Source organism: Mastigoproctus giganteus, chromosome 12, assembly GCF_048544385.1.
Source record: "Mastigoproctus giganteus isolate SK-2022 chromosome 12, ASM4854438v1, whole genome shotgun sequence".
In the NCBI taxonomy this organism is placed as follows: Eukaryota; Metazoa; Arthropoda; class Arachnida; order Uropygi; family Thelyphonidae; genus Mastigoproctus; species Mastigoproctus giganteus.
In genome coordinates this window covers 122,393,014-122,420,206 of record NC_143586.1, presented here as the reverse complement: position 1 = coordinate 122,420,206, position 27,193 = coordinate 122,393,014, and the positions used below count along the sequence as shown (strand labels likewise).

General features: G+C 37.6%; 1 protein-coding gene across 1 annotated transcript in view; it reads left to right on the top strand.

Annotated features, from left to right (window-relative positions):
- Nucleotides 1-27,193, top strand: part of LOC150077384 (uncharacterized) — a 389,065-nt gene that overhangs the window by 114,167 nt on the left and 247,705 nt on the right. Inside the window, exons 7-8 of the mRNA XM_090385883.1 lie at nt 8,643-9,303; nt 18,405-18,848. Of these exons, the coding sequence (XP_090242009.1) occupies nt 8,643-9,303; nt 18,405-18,848 (1,105 nt within the window). The remainder of the gene's footprint in view (nt 1-8,642; nt 9,304-18,404; nt 18,849-27,193) is intronic.

The window sequence follows — 27,193 nt, the reverse complement described above, 5'->3', positions numbered from 1 at the left end:
TTCCGGCGGGATCGCTGTTCACACGACCTCCCGTTCAACGTCCTCAACCGCATGACGAATTCATTTCGGACCCTGCAATGCTATGTGATTCTGATTCGTCTTTGTGCCCCCTACACCTCCTGCAAGTTTGTCACACTGGTAGTGAATGACCCTGTATATGGAAAACAGTATCCCCAAATTAACGTATCAACTCTGTGGTACTACACTGACAGTGGTAGAGAATGAAAGGACCTGGGGTTAATTGTGCAGGGAGATATGAAGTTTTCTGAGCAGTACAGATAGTCTGCAAGAGTAGCTCATTGTGTCTTGTCAATGATATACAGGAATTTTTCTAGCAAAGATAAGTAGGTGATTATTTCCCTTTTATAAGGCAATGGTCAGGCCACACCTTAAGTTCTGTATGCAGGTCTGGAGGCCTCATTTTAAGAAGGATGTAGAGCTGTTGGAACGAGTACAGAGAATGGCAACAAGATTAGTGAATAGAAAGAAGGGTTGCTCTTACGAAGAAAGGCTTAACTTTTGCAGATTACAGTGTTTGGAGACCAGGAACCTGCGAGGTGATCTGCTTGAGGTGTATCATTGAATGGTTTGAGCATGCTCAATGCTGATTGGATTCTACCTCTTGCTCAGAATAATCACCTGAGAGGGCATAAATTCAAATTGAGGAAAGACAGTTGTAGGATAGATGTGCAGAAGTTTGCCTTTAGCCAGTGGGTAGTTGATTGGTGGAACAGACTTCCATCTTTTGTTGTGGAAGTTGATAGCTTAAATAAATTTAATGCTGAGCTGGACAGGTATTTTGAATGAATGGAGGGGTGAAATGGGACTTTTTTTTTTTTTTTTTTTTGTTGATGCTGCATAAGGTTGTGCTTTCTTGTATCAGTGATTCTATTAATAGTAATAATATAGTCCCAAAATGCCCCCCTACATATACACTATTCATGCTCTCTCTGGCCATGAAGGAATTTAACATTAGAACAACTAAATGTTAAAATTCTCTCCAATTGTGAACTGGAATGGACAATAACTCTGTCTTTCTTACAAAAATACCTTCATAAAAACATTCTCCCAATTATCAGCAATAATTACTATGACCAGTCCTTTCAGAATATTAAAATTGCAACAGAAAGGAGTAAAATAAATTTTGACACTAAATATCTTTCCCCTGTAACCAATCCCATACAGTATTTGAATTATGAAAGTCACTAAATAAAGAAAACAGTAGTGCAGCTGGTTCTGTGAAAATATTGTGATCACCTACCTAATAGTATGTTCTCTTGCTGCCTGTACCATCACCATGTGGTGAGGCATGGACTCTTGTAAGGCCTTTGAACATTGCAGGAGTTATGTTGCACCATGTTGTCAGGATTGCATCCTGTGAATATGTTATAGTCTGTGTTGGAGGATCCAGATGCTGAATATATGTTGATCCCCAGAATTCCTGAGATGTTCTATTGAATTCATATCTGGTAAATTCAGTGGTCAATGCAGCACCTGGAGGTCACTTTTGTGTGTGGCAAATTGCTCTCAAACAATACTGGCAGTGTGCAAGGGCACATTATTTAACCTGCTGAAACACACCTGTGCCATCTGCTAAGAGAGTCATCATGAAGGGATGTATCTGATCGGCTACAATGCATAGATGGTTTTAACATTCATAGTATGGCCTAGTAGTATGAGGGCTCCATGAGATTCCCAGGAAAACATTTTCCCATACCAAAACACTGCCTGTTTCTGTTATACCAGAACATTAGACGATTCCTCTTTGCAGTTTGTCACTGTTTTTCCATCAGATCAAGAAACATAACTCATCAGAAAAGGTAACTTTTTTTTTTCCCGTCATCAGTGGTTCAATGATGCTGTTCAGATGCAAACTTTAAGTGTTATTGGTGATGGGTGGCTGTAAGCATGGGGTACACTGACAATGTGCCTACTTCAAGCCCATACAGTGGAAGATTTGTTGGATTGCCATCTTGGAAACTCTGCTGGCCATCCCCTGATTAAACTCCATGGTCAGCCATTACACAGTTTTTCTGTCTGAGAATGCACAAGATAAGACAGCCTATGTTCATTATAGCCATGAATAAGGCATGTGTGCTCGACATTTTGCTTGGTAACTGCTGCTCTGTTCATTATCTGTCCACTCTTGGAAAATCTTAGCTACAGTACTTAAGAGACAGCCCACAAGATTTTCAGTTTTGTAATACTGCTATCTTTCAACCGATATCGGACAATTATTCCTTTTTTTTTTTTAATCGTCAAATCATATCCCAGGCCCATGTCAGTCAAGTTTTTCATATGGACTGCATGTCATGAACCTGCAGTATTACGTTCACTGGTTCTAACCATGACACGTTTACCAGGGAAGAAGAGCCAATTGCTAAAGCATGCTGGTGGTCCTAATGTTTTGACTTGACAGTGTATTGTATAATGTTTAAACACATAAATGATTCTATAATAGAATATTCAGTGAGAATGTTTATTCAGAACAACCATGTTTTCTTGGAAATGCTCAGTTGTTCCTGCTTTTTGAAAACCTAGGAAAGACTATCTGCATAATTATTGACTAATCTATCTTACAAGCTGTCTGGGGAAAACATTAAAAAGAATAATACGTAATTGGCTCTTATAGTATTTTGAATCTCAGAATCTCACAAATAATCACCAATATAGCTTTATTAAAAACAAATCCTCCTTAGATCTCATAATCAAATCTTAATAAAATGTATGAAATGTATTTATCAGAAGTGAACATTCGGTCATGGTAAGCATAGATATTGAAAAAGTGCTTTCAATACTACGTGTCATTTGGTATTCTTAAAGAACCTCATTTTTGGTTATGGGGTATCTCCCTTATCTAATTCAGATTTTTTTTTCCAAAACAGCACCTTGAAGGTGTGCCATTACAATGCCCCTTCTCATTCCTTTTGTTCAGTAGGAAATAATTCCTCACTGATCAGTGTAAGGTAGTTTGCAAACAGAATTAATCATAACAAAAGACATCCCCAATACATTGGAGGAGACCTACCTGTGTGCAGATGCCTTGCTATCCCTTGTTGCTCTCAGAATGTGAACTCCATTGAAAGACAGTGTCAAGTCTCAATAAAGAAAATCTCCTTATAAATGGCAAATAATGGATACATATTATCAAAGCAGAAAACCTTTCCAATACTTTTTTGCCAGACTGCATCCTGAATGTCAGCTGCAGTTGAATAATCCTGTGATATCACTCTCAAACTAGCATTTGATTTATGGATCTTATTGTCCATAATAAGCTGAGCTTTATATAACAGTATATAAAATATACACTTGCACCAACTGTCTGAAGAAAACACTTTTACTCAGGGCTGTCTCTGCCATTTTCTGGGGCACTGCTGTATGAACTTATTCTGTGTGAAGCCCTGATCAGATACCATTTAGATATAATACTACTGCTATTATATAATATAATACACAATACTATTCAGCACAATGCTGCCCTCAGTCAGAATCTCTTTTTATATATACCAGGAGCAGTACAAAATTAACGCTTCCTATTTTTTCCTGCAACTATGCCTTTTACATCAATTAATCCTCAATCATTAATAAACAGTGTTATTTTTCCACAAAGTCACCATTTTCTATCCACTTCCACCATCTCTGAGTCAAATGCTGTATTCTATTCCGATCCTGTAAATGTCCTTACTCTGGAGGGCTTTGTGAACACTGTGCTTGAGCTGGTCGTTGTCCACAACATTGTTTCCAAGGAGTGCATCCTTCAGCGAGCTCAAGAGGTGATAGTCAGAAGGTGTAAGATTCAGGCTATGAGATGGTGATGAAGAACACTGCATCCCAGTTTTGCAATGGCCTCCATCGTGCACAGATTGGTGTGGGTCATGCGTTGTTGTGGAAAAGAACCTCATTAAAGTTTTTGTCGAGTCTCTCTCTCTCTCTCTCTCTCTCTCTCTCTCTCTCTCTCTCTCTCTCTCTCTCTCTCTCTCTCTCTCTCTCTCTCTCAGGGTTACTCAGAATTTTTTTTTTTTTTTTTTTTTTGCCTGGTGCACCAGCACTCAGGCTTCCTTGCACCATATGGCTAATAATAATAAAGGGCATAATTTATTTTGTGGTTTCTGTTCCCCAAGTGTAAGATCTTGCATTTTGCTGCATTAAAACATAGCTGCCACTTTTCTGACCATTCTTGAAGTCTGTTATGCCATCTGCAGATTTTGGTTTTGTTAAGGGAAACTAATAACTGTGTCAAAATAGCTTACTATAGGTTAGTTGAACATTAGTTTCCCTTAACAAAACCAAAACATGGTTTTGTTAAGGGAAAAATCACATTTCTGAAGAACACCTTTAACTAACTTTTACAGGTGACCTTCAGAATGCCTTTGTTTTTAAATGTCCCTGGATTTCACTCTTAATTGTAGCTTCTAAGACTTTCCCTACCACTGAAGCAGGCTAACTGGTCTGTAATTACCAACTTTACTCTTAGAACTACCTTTTGTATTGGAAATATGTTGTTACTTACCAATCCAGTGGATTCTCTCCCAAGTCCAAATGATGCCCTCATAATTAACCTGTGCTTCAGTACACTCTCTGACCACTTCCCTCAAAATTACTGGGTATAGGCTATCAACTCTGGGAACCCTGCTTGCTTTTAGGCTTGAAAGTTTTTCTAATAAATAGTCATCTGTAATTTTGAAATCACTAATTTCATATTATAAAGTTAGTGATTTCATAATATGAAATTATACAATTTACTGACTAAAGAATAGTATGATTTTCTGACGAAAGACTCCTCAGCATGAAGGGTCTTTTGTTGGTAAAGGCCAATGCAGAATATCTATTTATGTAAAACTCAGTGTTTATTTAAAAGTGACATAAGCATATCAGAGTCATTTTGAAACTTTGAAGTCTGATTTTTGTCTAATCTAGGTTTGAATTTTTTTTTTTTTTGGGTGAGAATGTTTTCTTTACTTTTCATGCAGTTTTTCTTTTTGTTATGTTATGAAACATATACAAGGTTCAAGCCAAGAGCTTCCAGACTGATAACTGTGAGGGAGAATGTCATGAAATACAGCTTTTCATTGCTGGGTACCATTGTATTGCTTCATTATAAGTTAGTCTGGTGAATTTTGCCATTATAGTGTGCTGTGAATTGTGTAACTACCATTTAAATGCATGTGTGTTTTGTAATTGGTGAAATAGCTGATGGAAAGGAGCATATAGTTGGAGAAGTTGTGCTTGGAATTCAGCAATCAATGCTGATAGATGCACTTTTTCCAAATTTTCTTCAGTCAGACTCAATGACCTGAAGTCTGTGTGGAGAACAGATATTTGAGTGGTTTTAGAGTTTCAAAAGTGGTCAGACATTGGTTGAATACCTGAACTGTTTAGGTCACTAAGTCTGAAGGAAGCTTGTAAAAAAAATTCCTTTTTAATATACAAAGATCAATGACATACAGCTAATCATGCTGCAAAGATAGCCTTATTATATCGAATATAGTTACATAGTTTACGTTAGCGTTTAGGGTCAAGTGGCATCGGTGATTCCCCACAACTCTGTAATCAGTTCTCTTGTGTTGTACCATGTAAAGGCCAGATGGTGTGAGTGATATGTGTTGTGTAGGGTTATGTTGTCCATCTGGCCTGTTAACCTAGGGGCCCAAGGAACTCCACCGACTCCCTAGCTACTGTACTAGGCATCGGAAGTTAGGGCAGGCAATAGGATCAAGTTTTCTAGATAACCAGACCCTGGCATTGCCTGAGCTTGCCAGGGAGGCCCTCTTAAAAACGGGGATAGAGGGGGTTATCCCTGTAGAAGAACCTCATCCTCCACAGTGAGAGGACTGTGGGGGGGATACAGTCATAGGGTCAGAGTGCCCTATAATTAGGGGGGGGAGATCACTATCAGGCTATTTGTGCATTGAAAGTCCCACACTGGCTGGACCAGCTGAAGCCAGGTGTCAACAATCCCAAACTATGTCGCCAAAAGAGAACAGAATGAACAGCATAGGGCAACCTGCGGAAGACACCTCCTAGTAACCTCACCCGTTTTTGACTCATCCCATCTGGTTTTCAGATGTTAGTAAAGAGTACTAAGGACTCTCTTTTATGTTTACGGTAAGTCCCAGGATGTGTGGGAACTTGCCTCTTTATTCTGTAATTGAGGCCTCTTCTGATTACCTCCAAATCAAGAGGCAGAGTACCTGCCAGGACCTGGAGAGCAGGCTGTGCTGACAGTACAGGAGGTCCTTGTTGTGATTAGTAGTATGACACGCTGGGTGGTGGAGTTCAGCTCTGTTTTTAGCTTAGTTAGCTCTAGTGAACCATGTGCCCGCACCATAAATAATGACTGGGATGAAGATTGCCTTGTACGGAGTGCAGGGGCTTGTTTTTTAGTCCCCAGTTGGCACAGCTGATTCTTGTTATTATGCCAACATAGTTTCATACTTTTTTCACTACGTACATAAGGTGTGGGTGGAAGGTCAGCTTGTGTTGAACGTTACACCTAGGTGTTTTAATTTAGTGAAAAGGGCTGTTGTTTTACGTGTTGTTTTGATGCTCTCTTGTTATGTTCAGGTTACATTTTAAAAGAATTGACTTAGTTTTAGTATTGGAAATTACTAATTTATGCGGTTGGCCCAATCCTGTAAAATATTAAAAAACAAGATTTGGTAATTTTTCTAAAGTAGCTCAAGTGTTGGCCTTTGCAAGCAAGAGCAGGTCATCTGCAAAGGCAACCCTGTCAGTCTGTCCAGTATCCATCTCCAGGAATTCATCCAGAAGCAATACCCACAACTGAACCCTGGGGCATCGTTGGGTGATATTTGATAGTAGTTGTTAACCAATACCTGTCTGTTGCTGAAGTAATCCCTAATGCACGTATACTGATTTTGGAGAAGGTTAGCCTTGTGAAGTCTTCTGGGTATTCTGGGCCACCATAGTGCATCAAAGGCACCCAGCAAAGATTATGGATATTGCCGGCAGATAGTTTTCCAGGGTTGTATTTGCAGCTGCAGTGATATGATTCTTGGCCTCTTCAGTTGAACAACCAGGATTAAAGTAAAATTGTTTCTGACTGAAGGTTTGCATTTAGATAGTGAGTCTCCAGATGGAGGATTAGCCTTTCCAGTACTTAGCCCAAAACAGGCAACAAGGCAATAGGTCTGTAGAATTTAGAATCATTGATGACTTTTCTGGATTTTTTATTATTAGTCTGAGGTTTGTTAGTTTCCAGGTGGCAGGAAATATTCCTCTTGCTTCCTTGAATTTTTTTAAACTACCCACTTCCATAACAAATGGAAGTTTTCCCCAATCAACCACTCTCTGGCTGAAGGAAAACCTCTGCACATTCAAAATTCAGTTTGAATTTATACCTACCTCATGTATGGAGCCCGAGCAAGAGGAAGAATGCTGTCAGCATTGAGTTTGCTCAATCCATTCAGTCTTAAATGCCTCAGTCAGATCGCCTCGCATGTGCTTAAATTCCAGTCACTTCAATTTGCAAAACTGAAGCCTTTCTTGCTAAGACCACCCTTTCGTTCTCTTCACCCATCTAGCAGATGCACATCCTTAAAATTAGGCCTCCAGAGCTGTAGTACTCAAGTACTCAAGATACAGCTTAAACATTGTCTTGTACCATGGGATAATTATCTCCTTATCCCTGCTAGCAGAGTTCCTGTATATTATTGGCAAAACCCTACGAGTTGTCCTGGCAGCCTGTGTGCATTGCTCAGACAACTTCATATTTGATTTCACAATTAACAGAATTTTTAAAAAAAGACGATTTGAGCATGTGCCTGATTGCTGTGCAGTTTTTGCCTCTCAATTTCTTTCTCTGTATGCAGAAACTTGTTTTCTGCTGGGATTTGCTGGATCATGTTAGAAAGGACAAAAACTTCCTTTTCAAGGTCATAACAGAAGATGAAAACTGGGTTTACAGTTATAACCCAGAAACAAAACAACAGTTGTCGCAGTGGATGAGTCCATCTTCATGTCTGAAAAAGAGCAAGGCAGACTTGGGCCCAACATGAAGAATATATTGGTATGTGTTTTTTTTTTTTTTGACAGTGAGGGAATTATGCTTCAGAATTCTTCCTTTCCTTCTTACAGGATAGACTCTCAGAAGTAATGGGAGTCTTTGGCATTTGAGGGAAGACATTAGGAGAAAATATCCATAGAAGTATGGTATAGCACTTTTTACTGCACAAATGATAATGTAGTAGAAACACTCATCGCCTTCTGTGTGCAGCAATTTGGTTTGTTTTTTGTTTTTTTTTTTTTTTTGATTAAGAGCAACTTAGCTATCGTTTTCCCACCCTCTGTACTCTCCTTCAGCTTCTTCTTGATCCCAAATTTGAAATTGCAGCTTAATGGATGGAGATTCGATTATGTTGATCACATCCAGATAGAATTGCAAGCAGGACTGGATGTAGGATTACTGTTTATTAACTCCAAAAGAAACTGATATATTCTGACCTGTAAGCCTTCCCTTTCTCTCATCAGTTTATCAACAGTCACGAAATGAATTGTTATATTAACCAGTCTGGAAACCTTTTGGCTTACTTTAATAGTTTATATAAAATTTAATTTGAACTGTAATGTTATTTTAAAAGTTTTTCTAATTTTTTTTCCCTTCCCTCTCTTTTCCTCTCCAGTAAAATCATTCCTATATCTTATTTTGGACCTTCTTCATCTTCAGAAGAATCATCTGATGAAGAAGTGAAAACTGAATTTAAAGCAAAAAAACATTCAAAAACAGCAGGTGGACGTAGAATCAGGTGTAGTTCATTTCATTCTTCTAAAAATGCTGCTAGCTCTAAAGGAACTCAGTTACAGGCTGAAATAGGTCCTCAGTTGCCACCTGATTTCCAGTTTCCTGAAGATGTTCCTATAGCTCCATTGTTATTAGTTCCTTCTGAAACTGATGAGTTGATTCATAAGAATATGAATGAAAATGATACAGTTATAGGACCTCAGCTTCCATCTTATTATTTACCTAAGGAAACTAAAGTAAAAACAAAAGCTGAAAAGCAGTCAATTGAAAATACCAATAGTCCTTCATCAGGTGACCTTCATGAAGAGGTTTCAGAAATTGAACAAGAAAACAGTCTTCCACCCTCACCTACTGCTGAAGCACCATTAGAATTGTGTCTTCAAATTGAAGAGAGAGAGACTACAGATGAAAAACAACTGAATGCTAGTTTCTCTGGTGGTGATGACACCTATGAAGAGGAACCAGATTCCACAACAAAGAAAGATAATATGTTAAATTCTCCAGTTGCAACAGAATATACCATATTCCAAAACAGGGTACAGGTATGTTGGAATTACCTTTGTATTTTTTGTCACTGAAAGTGTAATAAATTTTATCACATTAACTGGCCTTATTAACATAAAATTTTAATACAGTAGAATGTCATAAATCTGGTACCCTTGGGACCTAACATGAGCCAGATTTTTGAAAATTCCAGTTTTTTGAAAGTGGTGTACCTTAGCCTAAGTATCCAAAGGCAAATTCTCATATTATGGGATGGAGCAAAACATAGATTTTTGTAATTTATGTCATGTATTTCAATATGCACTCAGAATACACCAGAATATTAAAATCAAAGACAAAATATACATTAGTAAACATGAAATATTGTATAAATCATAGTATATATGCCCGGCTTAAATGTAAAACAGTAAAATGCTTAACATTTATAATCAAAAGTTTATAACTGAAGTTTTAAAACTAGCAGTTGGCTGAATTTAAAAGAGGATACTGCATACTTATTGCACACTTTTTGTATTATTATTATTATCATTAGCTATATGGGGCAAGGAAGCTGGAGGCTTTTGCTGCACCAGCCGGAAAAAAAAAAAAAAAAAAAAAAAATCCTGAGTTACCCAGAAAGAGGGAGCGAGCCAGAAGTAGAAGGGAATCACCAAGAAAGGAAAGAAAAGAGAAGAAAGCATTATTTGTTTGATCCTTTAACAAACTCCATAATTTCAGATATCGGCATCTTTTTTTCACTAACATTTGAAACCTACGAAATCTGGTGGTGATTCATCACATTCTTCAAATATTCTAGCAGGCCAGAAATTACACCAGGCATTTTTAAGTGTTGCTGCTGTTACATCAGTCCATACTTTAGCTAGATTTCAAATTGCATCCTTAATGTTGAACTCCTTTTTAAATCTGTAAACATCTTGGCCTCTGTTGCAAGCAAAGAGCAATTTCTTCATTAATTGCTGTCCGTAATAGCAGTTTAGTGCCTATAATAATCCCTGGTGCATTGGTTGAATTATAGAGTACAGTTTGGAGGAAAATAAACAACATGCAAGTTAACTAATACCAAAATTGATGCATCTGGGTGGGCAGGACAGTTATCTAATGTCAGATTATTTTACAGTCTTCACCTAGTCGCTTAGATTTATAATGAGCATTCACCTCTGGTGAAAAGTAATTCACAAACTAATCCAATATTATTTTTCAGCAGCCTCCAAATCGCCATTAGGTTTTTCACCAGGCACAGCTAATTTTCGTATTCTGTGATGAAGCCAGTCTTGCAAATAATCACAAGCCTTTTTTACTTTCAAATCATCATGGAATTTGTTTGCTTGCTCTGTTAGCGAAGAGCCTGTCACTTGTACTCCTTCACTTTTTTGTTAAAACCATTCAAATAATACTCTGTTGATATCATTGACACTCGATGTATGTATTGTTTTTTAGCTACTCATAGCCTTTGGAATGTAACTGTTTGCATAAAATTTCAGGAACTCACTTTTTTGCTTCTTCAAGTCATACAAAGTTGAACTGCCTACACTATATTCTTCACAAAGTTTCTTAACTGAAGCACCATTATCTAGTTTTCTTAATAAGTGTCCTTTTTTGCTCATTAGAAAGAGATTTATGTTTACACTTCATTCATATTTTTATGGAGGGATTTCCAGCTTTTTTGAAGTTGCTGCTCCAATATGAAATGACACTACTGAGAAACACATATGCAACTGCCACGAATCCGAATACACATCTGGATAAAAGTTATGTACATCGTAGCTCATGGCATTATACAGTATTATATAAGGAGGTTATTCCTGTTTTAATGTGCTTTCAAATATTTTTATATTGTGTCTAATTCAGCTTGTAAAGTATGTATTTAAGATATCCATAAATGCTCCATATTATTTGCTGCACATCCAGATTTTGGAACCCCCCACTAGACAACTGTAAAAACTAATCCTTTACATGTACCAATATTTATTGGTATGCTGCCAATACCTGTGCCTTTTGATGACTTTTTTGAAAAATTGGACTCTATTTGACTTAATATTTAATAAATATAAGTTAAGTCTTGCTAGTACAAAACGTCTGGCTTTTCTTATAAGCCTTCCGATTTTTTTCAGGATTGGTATGTCATTTCACTATATTACTGCTTAAGCAGTTGTTTTCTGGTACTCCTAGAAAGCAACTGCTTAAGCTTATATTATGCTGTGACTTATATTAAATGTTAATATAAGCTACATATTTATTAATTAATATTTATATTAAACATTATTTATATTAAATGTTAATATAAGCCACACATTTATTAATTAATATTTATATTAAACATTATTAATATTTATATTAACTGTTAATATAAGCCACAGAAGTAGGCAATGTTTGTATTGCAAAACTGATACTATAATTATGGTGCCGTAATTTTGTCTGTACAGAAGCTGAGTGAGCATTGCGTTCAAGCAAAATTGGCAGGATAGCTACCTGGGGCAAAATTTTTAAAGTGCACTTTTCAGAAAGTACCGGCTTTTTTTTATTAATTCTGGATTTGTGAGTTTTCTACTGTATATTGTATTATTTGAGAAATAATACCATTGTATAAGTAACTAATCTAACATTACTATATTACAAACAGGCACATGCTTACTTGCACTTCCTGGTCTAATCAAGAAGTGCAAGAAGTGCTTACTTGCACTTCTTGATTAGACCAGGGTTCGAGCCCGTCACCACCAAATATGGAGGATGCGGAAAGGTCAGGAAATGACCACCGCATATCCCGGAGCAATATGGCCTTAGTTGCTAATGCTCCTAAAGACCAAACAACAATGCTTACTTGCTTGTAGGAGTATATAAATAGATTTGATGAGTTTGAAGTATTGGTTAAGTTATCAAATGCAGATGTTATAGGTGTAACAGAAGCATGATGTCTGATATTAGGAATGCAAGATTTAAATATAGTGATTATAATATGTACAGAAAAGATGGAAATGACAGGAATGAGGTTAACAGTGATACTTTTAGATAAGAATCACATAGACTGTAAACAGTAAAACCCAGTTTGCCTGTGTAATATTGAGTCAGTCTGACATGACATAAATACTAGGAAAACAAGTGTGATTTGAAATCTGTTAAGAGGCCAATTGACTGTAATGTGTATAATTAACCCTCGTATAACACATTAACCCTGTTAACCCTCGTATAACAAGGTAGTTTGGTTCTTACAAAATCTCATGTAATGCAAAACCGTGTTATACGGGACTAATAACCAGTACAAAAAGGGGGGATTACATTCCAAAAGCTAACAAAAATATGTCATTTTTGTTATAACTATTGGAAACTTAATTTTTATAATAGTAATAACTTAATATTTTAACTTTATTTTTATAATCATAGTAACTTAAATAGTAATAACGACAAATGTCTTACCTTTGCTCAAACGAAAACGTTTTCTGTCGCAGAATATCTTCACCTTCTGCACCATCTATATTTCGTGTACCTTCTGCTCTCTTTAAGAAATCAGTAATCTGGGTTTGTTTGCTTTTGCTTGATAGAGCTTTGTAAATTTCTTGATATGAAGCTAAACATTTTTGAAGCTTCCTTTTGAACTTTGTGCTTCTTTCAGTCAAAGGATCTACATTCAAAAAATAAGATTATAATTGCTCAGCTAAGTTTTTGCCTTCCTGTATGCTTTTTAGTGTAAAAATTGGAACTTCAGGATTTTCTGCTATCATCCTCTGAATTGGTTTGGTTTACCTCCGATGCCATTTCCATCAAATCCACTTTGCCTACCTCTTTTCTACCAGTAATTCTTGAACGTCTTCAGGAGTCATATCATCAAAACCTTCCCCTCCTACCGACTTAGCAAGTTCCTACTATTGCACTGATTCCATTGTCTGTTGGTTCGACCATATTTCCTGAATGAACTCACTCTGGCCATGCATTTTTCCAACACTCATTTAATGTTGACGGCTTTACTTCTTTGAGCAATAAAGCTATGATTCCATGCCTCCATCACTTCAATAGATTTGGAATCGATGATTTCCAAAATCCATCGTAACGATTTTCTGATGGAATGAGTTTTACTTCAATGTTTGGATGGCGTGGCACATTATCCAAGAGTAATAAAACTTGTAAACATAGATTTTTTTCTGCTTTAAAACAGTAAAAACAATAAGCAATTAATAACAAAGGACACGGCACACAAAAGTTGCAACAAATACAATATGTACAAGTGAGATACGGAGAGGAGTTTCTGAAAATTTATGTTTTTTATATGATTGAATATTTCATGGAAGCAGAACCACATTTCACCATAATAATGTGAAATCCCACAGAATTCCAGCTATCGGTACTTAAATGCAAGAAGATCGAGTTTACTATCCATTTATAATTAGATTGCACAAACAGAAAAGTCCAATAAAACGGAAAGTGCAAAATGATTTTATTGTTTCATGGTCGTGACCTCCACAAATGTGCTTTAGAAAAATATCATGAAGACAATAACGACTAGCGAGTCAACAGCTGGAAGTCACAAAAAAGAATGGCAGCATTTAAAAATTACATCCAACATAATAGCAGGTTTTCCCAGGAGTTTTTGTGCTTTTGTGCTGGGAAAGATACTGTGTATGCGAGGTTTCCTGCAATTCTCTGTGTTAGAGCGAAATCATGTTATATAAGTACTGTACTGTGTGAGGATTGCTGCAATTTATCAGTCGTGTTAGGGTGAAACCATGTTGTAGAAGTACTGTGTTATACGGGGGTTGTCTGTATATTGATTAATTGAGTGAGCTACAAAATTAGAATGTCTTATTATAAAAGCTGTTCTTATTTTTCAGTTTTTTGAAACTGAATCCTATTTCCTGACACTATCTTTAAAAGGAGGACTGTAAATTGACTATAACAGTTCTTTTAAAATTCCTCCTGTTAATGAATTGTTTTCTTGTATATCACCATGTAAAATACAGTGGGGGGGCCCCAACATCTGATGGTAATTCATTCCACAAAACTCATTGTATGTTGAAAATATTGTAAGTTGAAACCAATAATACGTTGATTTCCTGTAATTCATTCCCCAACAACACATAAAATAGGTATTTAAATAAATAAATAAATAAATTTTCTGTTTATACTCCGGGACGACCAAATGGTCAGAGGAGTTTACAGGCTACACACAATACAAGAAACAGCACCGCATTCAGCAGTCATGGGCTTGAACCCTGGTCTCTCAAGGCACGTGTACTTATGCACTCGCACGCCTGACGACTGGGCTACGGCGGCCTTTCGTATTTCTTGAAGTATAACATGTATTTCTTACATGTTATACTTCATTTTACATTAAAAATTAGTATTTTATAAAGATTATTTAATAAATAGTCATAAAACATCTTTAAAAAATAAATTAGAATTTAACTTCGACTTGAAGTGTAAAGCTGATGAAATCAATGGTGGCTTAGTGGTCGTGGGACTATATCAAGAGTCAGGTGTCTTTCCAGTCTTTTGTTGCTACTGGCAAAGAAACTGTCCAAAGTGGACTGTTTTTTGTGACTTTTTTGTAGCTTCCTGAAGTAAAAAATGGCTTCTTCCAGTTTGCACATTATGACTTCAGTGTTTTCAATGTCTGGATGTTTTTACCACTTCTCTTAAATGCTCACAACAAGAAATGACAGTCTTTGACTCTTCAGCTGCTTTTTGCATTTCTTTTTCTTCTGCTTCCTCTTCAGTGCCACTTTCCATAGTTTTCTCTAACTCTTGTAGCTCCTCTGTTGTTAGCTCACGCCTATGAGCATCATTAAGGTCTTCCACTTCTCCAACATCCAGACCCATTGATTTACCAAGAGTAACAATATCATTTGTCAAAGCACCCTAATCTTCAAATCCGTCAACGTTATGGATAATTGAATACCAGATGTTTTTCAAGGCTGAATTTAAAGCACCTGGTGGAAACATCATTCCAAGAACTTACAGTCAGCCTCACACAATCCAGCATGTTGAACTTCGACCTCCAAAAATCTTTGAGGGTGACAGCATTTTCACCAGAGGTCGCTGCAAAACAACTTGTGAACATTTTCGTGGTGTAGATTTTCTTTATTTATTGCAATCACTTGCTGGTCCATTGGCTGAAGGAGAGGAGTGGTGTTGGGTGGCAAAAATTTGACTTGAACAAAGTGAAATTGTGCCCCAAGAGATTGAATAAGGTTGGGATCATGGCCTTGTGCATTATCCAGCAGGAGCAGTGCCTTCACGGGAAGCTTATTTTTCTCAAGATAACTCTTCACTGAAGGACAGAAAACTTCAAGCTCCCATTCATTGAAGACATATCCTGTAACCCAGGCCTTCTTGTTACTGTGCCAAAACACTCCCAGCATGCTTTTGTCGACCTTTTGTTGTTTAAATACTCTGGGGGTGTTAGAAAAGGCTTCAGCTTAAAATCTCAAGAGACATTGGCACCCAACAGGAGAGTGAGCCTATCTTTCATAGGCTTATACTTAGGTAAACTAGCCTCACCCTTAGTAATATACAGGAACTCCCTGACTTACGTAAGGGTTGCGTTCTGCGAAATGCTACTAAGTCAGATTTTACGTAAATCAGAATTTCTCTAAATAAGCATTTAGGGAAATTTTCGCACTTGCAACTATGCACGCTGAATCTGATAGAAGCAAAAAAGAAATATTCGACAAACATGTAAATAGCATTATTCAATTTTTTTTATCTCATGCACAGGAAAAATTACAAAAAGAGAGAGGAGACAGGCAAGTTTTACCTTTCGAGCATCGTTTCCGAATTAACTCTCAAGCTAATAAGCACGCTGCTGCGGAAGTTGAGGGCTGTAGAGATTTAGAAGGGGATTTTTCCAACACATTACGAAATTTCTCTCTGCAGCTGCAGATTGGCACTGACGACTTCACGACATACTTTCATGTTTTGGAAACCAGCGTGAATAGGCTTGAACCTATTAAACCACCCATTGCTTGCCACGAACTTGGTTTGAGGTTCGCCGTACTCATCCTTAATATCTTTATAAATACTTCTTGCGTTTGCTTGAATGGTCATTGGACTCAGGGGCACCCTCTTCTGAATCTGATTTTCCATCCATATTAAGAACTTTTCCATCTTCGATATAGCACACGGATGCTGTTTTGTGATCACTGTTGAGGCAGACTAAACATGTTTTTTTATACGCACACTGTACCTTAAAATAGTATTCACTGTTGAAGCAGCGAGACCTAATTTCCTTGCAATAGAACAACGGCGGTACACGACATCACACACCTCAAGATCCATATACTTTTAAATCTCTGGCCTTTACAGTGAACTGTATCACACCACAATGAAAACTATGTGGAGATGGGGGAAACCCCTGGTGCCGTTTGACCCTAAACACACTTTACTTTAACCGTTTTGACAGTAGGATCTCCTGAATAGGGAAACTTATTTTATAACGACCCAGTATATATACAGGGTGTCTCAAAAATATTGGTACTAACGTTTAGGGGGGGGGGGGGGTAGGTAACATCTAAAGGAATGTGAATCGCTTAGGAACCCATAACCGGAAACGTCACAGCAAGTCGGTAGATGGCGCTGTTCATCAGTTCGCAAGAGGGAAAATTTTTAATGTTTTGTTCACGGATGAGGCTTATTTCACTCGGGAAGGCTTATTCAATCAGCACAATGCTCATGTGTGGGCTCACGACAACCCACATGGTGTGCGCCCCCATGCGGCACAACATCGCTTCGCAATAAATGTGTGGGCAGGTATGGTCAGTGACTGCTTAGTCGGCCCATACCTGTTACCATCCCGCATGAACTCTGCTAAATATCGAATCTTTCTTGAACAAGTTCTACCAGAGTTACTTGACGATGTTCCAGCAAATGTGAGACGCAACATTTGGTTTCAACATGACGGGGCACCTGCCCATTATGGAAGGTGTGTTCGTGACCATTTGAACAGGCGTTTTGGACGTCGATGGATTGGCCGTAGTGGACCCGTTGCCTGGCTCCCACGCTAACCTGGTTTATCGAGCCTTGATTTCTTTCTGTAGGACGACCCCTCAAATCTATCGTGTATGAATCACCTGTGGAGACGGAAATGGATCTCGTGGCGAGACTCGTCTGCGCTGCTGCTACTGTCAAACAAACTTCCGGCGTGTTCGATCGTGTCCGCCAGTCCATGCTGCGTCGGTGTCACGCATGCATCGCGTTTAATGGTGGAATCTTCGAGCATCTGTTATAACATCATGAAATGCATCCATCTCGTACTCCATTGTTAATATTATGTCAAATAAATGTTTGCCGCTAATTACTGTCTTGTGTCATTTCTGCTTCTTGTGCCTCTGCTACTACTTTTCCATGACGTTTCCGGTTATGGGTTCCTATGCGATTCACATTCCTTTAGATGTTACCTACCTCTCCTAAACGTTTGTACCAATATTTTGAGACACCCTGTATATATAACTTTTTTAAGAATTTAATGGTATAAAATATTATTAATTAATTAAATAATTAACTTATTAATGGTTTATGGACCTGGGACACTGCTAAATTTAAGCAGAAAGAACCCAACGACTAAAGTGATACATAGGTGAAGAGTATGAAGTAGGTAGATAGTGTTAAAGTGCTAACATAACTGAAATTTTAATTGCAGAGAACAAAGAAGAGAAAGATGATAATAAGTAATTAACAATACTTAATGCCGTGTGTCTTGTGATTTCAGCACCTTCTTCTGGGGCCAGTTGCCAAAATCAAAATAAAGATCTGAAAGAAGTACAGCCTCCATTTCTGACTTTGGAATATATGCAGCACATGGTACACGTGGCAGTTTACAATTTCAGATTTGTTATATATACTTGTGTATATAACAAATCTGAAAGACCATCATACTGTTTGAGTATGATATGCTGTATTGTTCACTTTTTGTTTATCAATGGAGTATCTGCCACGAATGCAGTGCATCTCTCTTTCTTCCAACTTCACTACCACCTCATCACTTGTTTGACTTTGAATTCTGAACTAGTGTTCTTGCACCTAAAGTAATATTTTTTCAACACATTAATTCTGTTATAATTTGCTCTTTTATTCATGTTCAGGTACATTTAGTTTGATATTTTAGGGATCTATTAAATGCTTAAATTATATGAATTTCTTTCTTTGTTGTTAGGGTATAAAAACTATAGTTCATTATGATGAATCAAGCAACGAAGAAAAGGAAGAGGGAGCAGAAGAAGAACAACCAGAAGCTGAAGATAAAGAGGAGCAGAAGGAGGAAGAAAAAAAAGAAGAAAGCATTCCAGAGAAAATTAATATGAACCGAGGTTACATTGATACTATGTTCAGTACCCATCAGAGTGGAAGATTTGGTTTTGGCTTTAGCAAAAAGAGACAACTAGCTTTAGAAGAAAAATTCAATGATATTGATAATTCACAGAAAAAATCCAGAAAGTTAAAAAGCTCTACCTCTTACCCGGTAATTAGTTTTGTGAAATCTGATGAAATTTTAGATCTGAATAAACTGAATACACTTGATAAAGAAGTTCCATATGAGGGAGAAGATATGGATATAGATGAAATTGATCGAGCTCTAGATCTTGCTTTAGAAAAGAAGGTATGTTGATATTTTTCTTTGTAGCTGCATTATGAGTATTTACTAATAACACCTTTTGGCATCAATTTCCTCCCTGAAATAATTTCGACAGATTCTTGTAGGAAATATGTTCAAAAACTTAAATATATATGCTTAAAAAGTTCTCATCGCCCTCAGTTTTCAAATATGTAGGCGAATGACCGAAAACCAAGACCTGTAGTTGGTTTAATAATCTTTTCCATCTATTTTACCTTTTTTCTAGAAAATTTGGGATATTTCTACAACATTCGAGAATGTTGCAGAATGTTGAATAAAGGTCATGATGTTTCTGGAAGGTTCTAGAACTTTGACAGAGTTCTCTAGAAACATTGTCTTCTATAAACTTCTACTGTGTGTGTGTGTGTGTGTGTGTGTGTGTGTGTGTGTGTGTGTGTGTGTGTGTGTGTGTGTGTGTGTGTGAGTGAGAGTTTCACATCAAGCAAGCATTTTCTTATTTCAAAAAGTATGTGTTTCAGAGAGAGAGGGGGGGTGAACAAGTTTTTTTTTAGTGAATAAGTGTTGTGTGCAGTAGTGTAAATCATGAACTGTGTTTAAATTAGAAATAAATATTTACAGTTTATGTGTGTGTACTTCAGCCATACATGAAATATGTCGCATTTTTGCCGAAATAAGCTGGTAGCTTTTGCTACATTTGCAGAGAAGTGGTATTAAAATCTCAACAGAAGTCAACTTGTGACAAAAAGCCTATGAACTCTATTTTGTATGTAAGGTTGATTTGGAGCCCATACTTCGGGATAAAGTATGGGCTCCAGAGATTTCCTGTAGCTCATGTTCAAGGACATATGGGTGCAAGAGTACATGTGAACAGGCAAAGTTTTTATGGCTCCAGCAAATAGAGAAGTTTTTGCTTTTTTTATTGACTTAAATTGGAATATTAATTTATTTTTTAGAATTGCTTTATATTCCTAGTAACAATACTTTAGTTTAAATTCAATTTAGAGATTTTGTAGGTTTTTACTTAATATCGGTAAGAGTATCAAATCCATGTGTGGACAGGTTTTGCAACTCCCGTGATCGAAAAGTTTTTAATTATACTTAGCCGCTTTATTGACTTAATTGTTAGATTAAATTATTTTCTATAAGTAGCTTATAGACCTAGTCAAGCTCCGTAGTTTATTTTGAATTTAGATAGCACGATTTGGAAAGTAAATAATACCCCGTATCCGTAGATTAACCGTTCGTAACTTTCCGCCATTGTTATAAGATACAACGTGTGCTAGTGTAAGGTTTAACAGAAAATTAGGTAGCGAGTATAGTAGTATCAAATAATCACTAAAATTTATTAATCTTATTCAATTTCATTGTAAATTTAATTGAACTTTTTTAACTAAATAAATATAGCGACCTAGTTATTACAAACGTAACATCATAAATTGATACATATAAGTTGACAGGGGATAAGAAAGTCATATATCGTAACTCGGAGATAATATTCGATACCAAAATACATATACATATTGTTATAACTGCATTGGGGTATAGATTTAGGGTTATATTTTGTATTGGAATTTTATTGAACTTGAATAGAAATCATGACTCAGACCAGAGCAGCAAAGCAAAAGGCTCAAACTAGTGGAAGTGCTGTGGCTCAGTAGTAGTAAATAATACCCTGTATCCGTAGATTAACCGTTCCTAACTTACCACCATTGTTATAAGATACAACGGGTGCTAGCGTAAGGTTTCACGGAAAATTAGATAGCAAGTATAGTAGTATATTTGCCATCTAGAACCTCTGTTCTCCCCCCCTCAGGGGAGAACTGAGGGGGGTGGTTGTCCCACAGTCTGAATCACAGTCTATAGAAATGCACTGCTTGTTTGATGTTTGTGGACAATCAAGAACGGGACATGATATTGCCAAGTGGAATGTCTTTGTGTGTGTGCGCGATGTGAGGAGTGCAAGGAAATCAGCCGCCAACTCGGCATTGTTATGGGCTTATATGAGAGCTTGAAAGACGGGGTGGATGCCCTCGAAGGATTTAAATTGAGGTGCCCATCAAGCTCTCAGCTGCCCACATCAATGTCAGAGCTTGCACTGACAATGGCAACTCCCAAAGCAGAATGCGCTGGTCCCCAAGGAACTAGTTTTTGTAGGTGACTCTATTGTCAGGGAAACAGAGAACATATTGTGAAAAAAGGATAGATGGAAGAGGACCAGGGTATGTCTGCCAGGGGCAAAGGTTGATGATGTTGTAGGGCAGATATCATCCTTTAAGGGCACAAAGAGTGATATTGTTGTACGCATTGGCACTAATGTTATTAAGAGTAGAAGACCGGCAGAATTACTTAACAAGTACAAGTACAAGACAGCGCTGAAAAAAGCCGTGAGTTAGGGTTGAATTTGAAAGTGTCTGCAATTCTGCCCAGACACGATAGGAGGGAGTATATGATGTGAGCCTTGTCGATCAATTCGGCCCTGGAGAGATTGTGCAAAGCTCAAGGGGTAGTATATTTCTCAGCCTGGTCTTTGCTTGTTAACAGGAAAGACTGCTTCTACAGGGATGGGATACACTTAAATAGAAAGGGTGCAAGAATATTTGCTGATGCTATCAAGGCAGAGTTAGGTGGGTCGGAAAACTGCTAGCTTGGATTGATACATGGACTAATAGATTAACAGTAGCTGCTGGCAGAGTAAAAAGTGATTCTTGCACTAATTCTATTTAAATGCAATTGAGCAGCAGCCTGGAAAGCAAGGCAGTGGAAATTTCCAGGACTGCTGGGAGTCATAGTGGAACAAGTAAATACATGGGTTGTGTTAGGGTAACTAAGAGTAGAAACGGGTGCATGTATACTTGCATGTACACCAATGCTAGGATTATAGTTAATAAATTCGATGAGCTTAAAGTGCTAATCAAGACATCAAAGGCAGATATTGTTGAGATATCAGAGACATAGTGTCACACAGACACAAGAAGTGCAGAACTGGAATTTGGGGAGTACAATGTGTACAGAAAGGATAAACAGGACAGGAAGGGAGGAGGGATTATGCTGTTAGTTAATACATAAAAACACAAAATCTAAGGAAGTGTATCCAATTGATGTTGGTGGACAATGCAATGTTGAGTCTGTTTGGTGTGATATCGATGGTTCACACAAGGAATAATGCACTAGGAAAGGAAAAATGAGAGTAAGTGTTTTATAGGCGTAATGAATCTGATGAGTATAATGAGCAGTTCTACAGAGAAATAGAGTGGGCCAGTAAATTAGAGTGTCTTATAATGGGGGATTTTAGTTTCCCGGATATTGACTGGAATTTTTGTGGGTTGGTCACTCACACACTAGCAAGGCTTTTGTGGATTTATTGGATGATTGTTTTCTACAGCATCATGTTCAGGAGGCAACTAGAGGGACTAATACTCTTGATCTGATTATCAGTAGTGATTCTTCATGCATCAAGAATCTGCAGATAAAGGAACCACTAGGTGGCAGTGATCACAGTGTGCTGAAGTGGGATTTCCTCAAAGAGGTAACTACCATCAAGGGTAAAGGGAAGGGTTTTTGCTTTCGTAAAGGCAACCACGGAGGTCTGAGACAGTATTTAAATTCTATACAGTGGGACCAACTAATGATGTTACCATCAGCAAATTTGAAATGGGAAGCATTCAAAGAATTAATCTTGGAAGCCAATAGGCTTTTCATACCAACAAAGAAATATTGTTCAAGGTTTAGGCCTGAATGGATGTCATATGAACTAATTAGATATGTGACAGAGAAGAAAAATGCATGGTATACATATAAATTAACATGTGACACATAAGCCTATGATAGATATAAGCTGGTCTGTAACTAAGTTACAAAGGAGGTTAGGCAGGCGAAGGCAGAAATCTTTGGCAAAGGATGCAAAGAAAAACAGCAAAGAGTTCTTTACTTGTGTAAACTCTAGAAGGAAGGGGATGAATCAGGTTGGTCCACTTGATATTGATGGTTCAACTGTTGATGATCCTGCTGAGGTAGCTAAAAAAGTAAATGAATATTTTGCATCTACATTCACACAAGGAATTATTCAGGGAGGGGAATGCCAGAGGTTTTTTTTTTTTTCTTATGAAAACCCCAAACACGAAAGGTATCAAAATCTATAGTACTTAGTACCGTGCATGGGTTGAAGGAGAAGTATGGGGGGAGGGGGTTGCCGGAAACTTTGCTCTAGAGACTAAACATGGGTTTCACCACTTCAAGCCTCCAATAAGCAAAGTGGTGGTATTTCACCGGTTGATGAAAGTCATCTAACACCTACAATTGTATCCAACTCTGGCAGTAAGCTAGATAATCTTGTAATAACTGAGAGTAAAGTGAAGGAGAAATTGTTGAAGATAAACACAAGAAAGCAACCTGGGGTGGATGGAATCTATCCAGTTATATTAAAGGAGGTGGCAAAGGAAGTAAGCAAACCCTTAGCCATAATTATGAGAGCTTCCTGGACTCAGTGGAGATACCCATGGACTGGAGATGTGCAAATGTGACCCCATTCCACAAAGCAGGATCAAAGAGAGACACAGGTAATTACAGACCTGTTAGTTTAACTTCTGTTCCAAGGAAATTAATGGAGGCACTGGTTAAAGAAGCATTGCAGATCATCTAGACAAGACTTCAGTTAGCTCGGACACAGCATGGGTTTGTTAAGGGGAAGTCTTGTCTGACTGATTTGGTTGGATACTGTGATGTAGTCACAGTATCCACAGTACTTTGATATCATATATTTGGATCTTAGAAAAGCCTTTGATACTGTTGCACACAGAAGACTGCTGCACAAATTGGAACAGTGTGGCATTGGAGGCAAATTGCTGCTATGGATAAAGGGATGGTTGTGTGGAAGAAGACAGCGAGTGATAATCAATGGACACTACTCTTCGTGGACTAATGTTATTAGTTGAGTCCCTCAGGGTTCAGTGTTGGGTCCATTATTGTTTTCTATATTTATAAATGATATTGATGATGGTATTATCAGGCTTAATGTCCAAGTTTGCAGACGATACAAAGGTTTGCAGGGTTGTTAAGGAGACTAATGACAGTACACTGCTGCAACAGGATCTAAAAAAGTTGAGCAGATGGGCTGAGTGGTGGCAAATGAAGTTTAACATTGAGAAATGTAAAGTACTACATATGGGAAGCAGTAATCCCAGAGTAACGTATCAACTCTGTGGTACTACACTGACAGTGGTAGAAAATGAAAAGGTCCTGGAGGGTTAACTGTGCAGGCAGATATGAAGTTTTCTGAGCAGTGCAGATGGTCTGCATGAGTAGCTCATGATGTCTTGTCAATGACATACAGGAATTTTTCTAGCAGAGATAAGGAGATGATTATCCCCTTGTATAAGGCAATGATCAGGCCACACCTTGAGTACTGTATACAGGTCTGGAGGCCTCAGTTTAAGAAGTATGTAGAGCTGTTGGAAGGAGTATAGAGAAGAGCAACAAGATTAGTGAATGGAACAAAGGGTTACTCTTACAAAGAAAGGCTTAAGTTTTGCAAATTACAGTGTCTGGAGACTAGGCACCTGCGAGGTGATCTGATTGAGGTGTAAAAAGCCTTGAATGGTTTGAGCATGCTCAATGCCGATCGGATTCGTCCTCTTGCTCAGAATAATTACCTGAGAGGTCATAAATTCAAATCGAGGAAAGATGGTTGTAGCGTAGGTTGTACGGAAGTTTGCCTTTAGCCAGCGGGTGGTTGATTGCTGGAACAAACTTCCATTGTAGAAGATGTAGAAGTTGTCTGTCATTGTAGAAGTTGATTCAAGGCAGAACTTGACAAACGTTTGGAGCGAGTGGATGTGTGAAATAAGGGTGGGTTTTTTTTTTTTTTTTTGGCTGATGCTATATCAGCTTGCTTTCTTGCATCATGTGCCTATGCTAATGATAACATTAACAGGCTGGATTAGCGGTAGTCATAAATCGATGCCTTTTGCTGTTCCAGTGATGTGTTTGGAACTTCGAGATCACATAAACGATTGTTACTTTTTCATGATTGATATTACTGGTTTTTCTAGGAAATGCGAAAGGCGCCTCCGTAACCAGGTGGGAAGGAGCAGCAGTGCGTAGCACATGCTTCTTGATTAGACCGGGGTTCGAACCCGTCACCACCAAATACGGAGGATGCGGAAAGGTCAGGGAATGACCACCGCATATTCCCGGAGCAATATGGCCTTAGTTGCTAATGCTCCAAAAAAAAAAAAAAAAAAAAAAAGAGGAAATCCAAGCATAAAGTCGAGTATCCCAGCATACCTGCTGCTGCTCTAATGCTCGTTCCTCACGATGATATAATGCCAGTGCCAAAGCCACCAGAAACTTATGGACTTGACTCTGATTCGGGATCAGAAAAGAAGTCTCCAGAAGATGCAGAACAAGTACAGATCCAGACTTTTCCAACTCTTGATACTGCAAAGCCACATCTAATCACTCAGGTAGAATTGAACGATTTGGTCAGAGATTTGGACCTCTCCAAAACGAAGACTCAGTTACAAGGATCATAGCTTCAGCAGTTGGATATTCTTGAAAAAGTGTCTTTTTATCTGAAGAGGCAATCTGACATGACAATCTGTTACTCCATGGATGGTGCTTTGGTTTATTGTAACAATGTCCAGGAATTAATGATAGAGTTACATCCGGAGCATATCCCCAAGATCAGTTTGAAAGCAGTTTTACTCCATAATAGAAATAAGTATCCATCTATACCATTGGCCCATGCAGTTCACATGAACAAAACATATGATAACCTACAGGTTCTTTTCCAAAAAAATATGCTATCAAGAATACAAATGGAATATCTGTGCCAACCTAAAAGGGATAGCTTTGCTGTCCGGGTTGCGAGGTGGGTACACTAAATACTGTTGCTTTTTATGTGAGAGGGATAGCCGAGTGAAAGATTGCCACTACAGGGGGAAAAAAATGACTGTACTGTTCAGAAACTATGCCAGGCCAGAAAAATGTAGCATATTCTCCTTTAGTGGATGTCACAAAAATCTATTTACCTTCATTGCACATCAACTTAGGTTTGATAAAAAAAAAAAAAAAAAAAATATATCTGTGAAAGCAATGGACAAAGAAGAGAAGGAATTCCTATTTGAGGCAAAAGCTTCTTTGAATCAAGGCCAAGGTAAAAGTGTGAATTTTTGTGTGTCCTCAAATCAAACTACTATTCCAAGATGTGGAATTCACTAAAAAATTAAATGCTACAGAAATAAGAGCCTGTAAGGCATTTGAAAACATCTGCTGGAAATTTTTAGACAATAAAAAATCACAAAATTATAGTGAAATTGTAGATGAGTTAATTTTAGCATATAAAGAGTTCAGATGCAAAATGTCATTAAAGCTTCATTTCCTACATTCCCATTTAGACTTTTTTCTGAAAACTTTAGGGGTAGTCTCCGATGAACACGGTAAAAGGTTTCACCAAGATATTTCTCAAATGTAAAAAAGATACCAGGGAAAATGGAGTCCAAATATGTTAGCATTAGTAAAGGCATATGATGCAAGAAAGCAAGCTTATACAGCATCAGCCAAAAAAAAAACCCTTCTCATTTCACCCATCCACTCACTCCAAATGTTTCTCCTCAATTCTGGGGTGGTATATGAATCTAATGGAAGAGATTCACTATTAGTTGTTCAACTCACTCCCCCACACTATTTGGGTGAGGGGAATTGAAGGAGAATCACCAACAGTGCAACTCTTCCCTCTGATTGATATTACACAGTTTAAATAGATAGCAGCCATAAAAATAAAATTTTAAAATCAGATGATGAGGTTGCACTTGTTAGTCATTGTCATCTGATTTTTGATTCAGAAGCTCAAATTCTCTGTAATTCAGATCCAGAAGTTGATGAGATTCAATCAAATGAAACATAGATAGATGTAGAAGATAGTATTATATATGCTTAACTGACTCCCTTCTAATACTGTTTGATGCTCATTGGTCTAGTATGCTTTTGGCTAGTGTAGTACACCGCACCCACCTGTTATATTCTTCCCACAAGGTCAGTTGTTTGTTCCAAACTGTGTTTGCACATCAGTAAAATTTTTTTACCAATGTGCAAACTTGGTTATAATTAGCATCAAGGGACGGACAAAATTTCCTCATTGTAACCATTATTCACTATATCAGATATCAGTGATGACTCCTATTGTTTTTTAATAATTCTCAATAACTTGATAAATTAAAAAAAAACAAAAGAAAGAGAGAGAAAAATTATATTAGTATGTACCTACATATTTGTATTAATATGCTTGTACAGTAGACTCTCGATTTTCCGGGATAGATGGTAAAAAGAAATTCCCAGATAATCGATTTCCTGGTTAATCCAAAAATACAGCA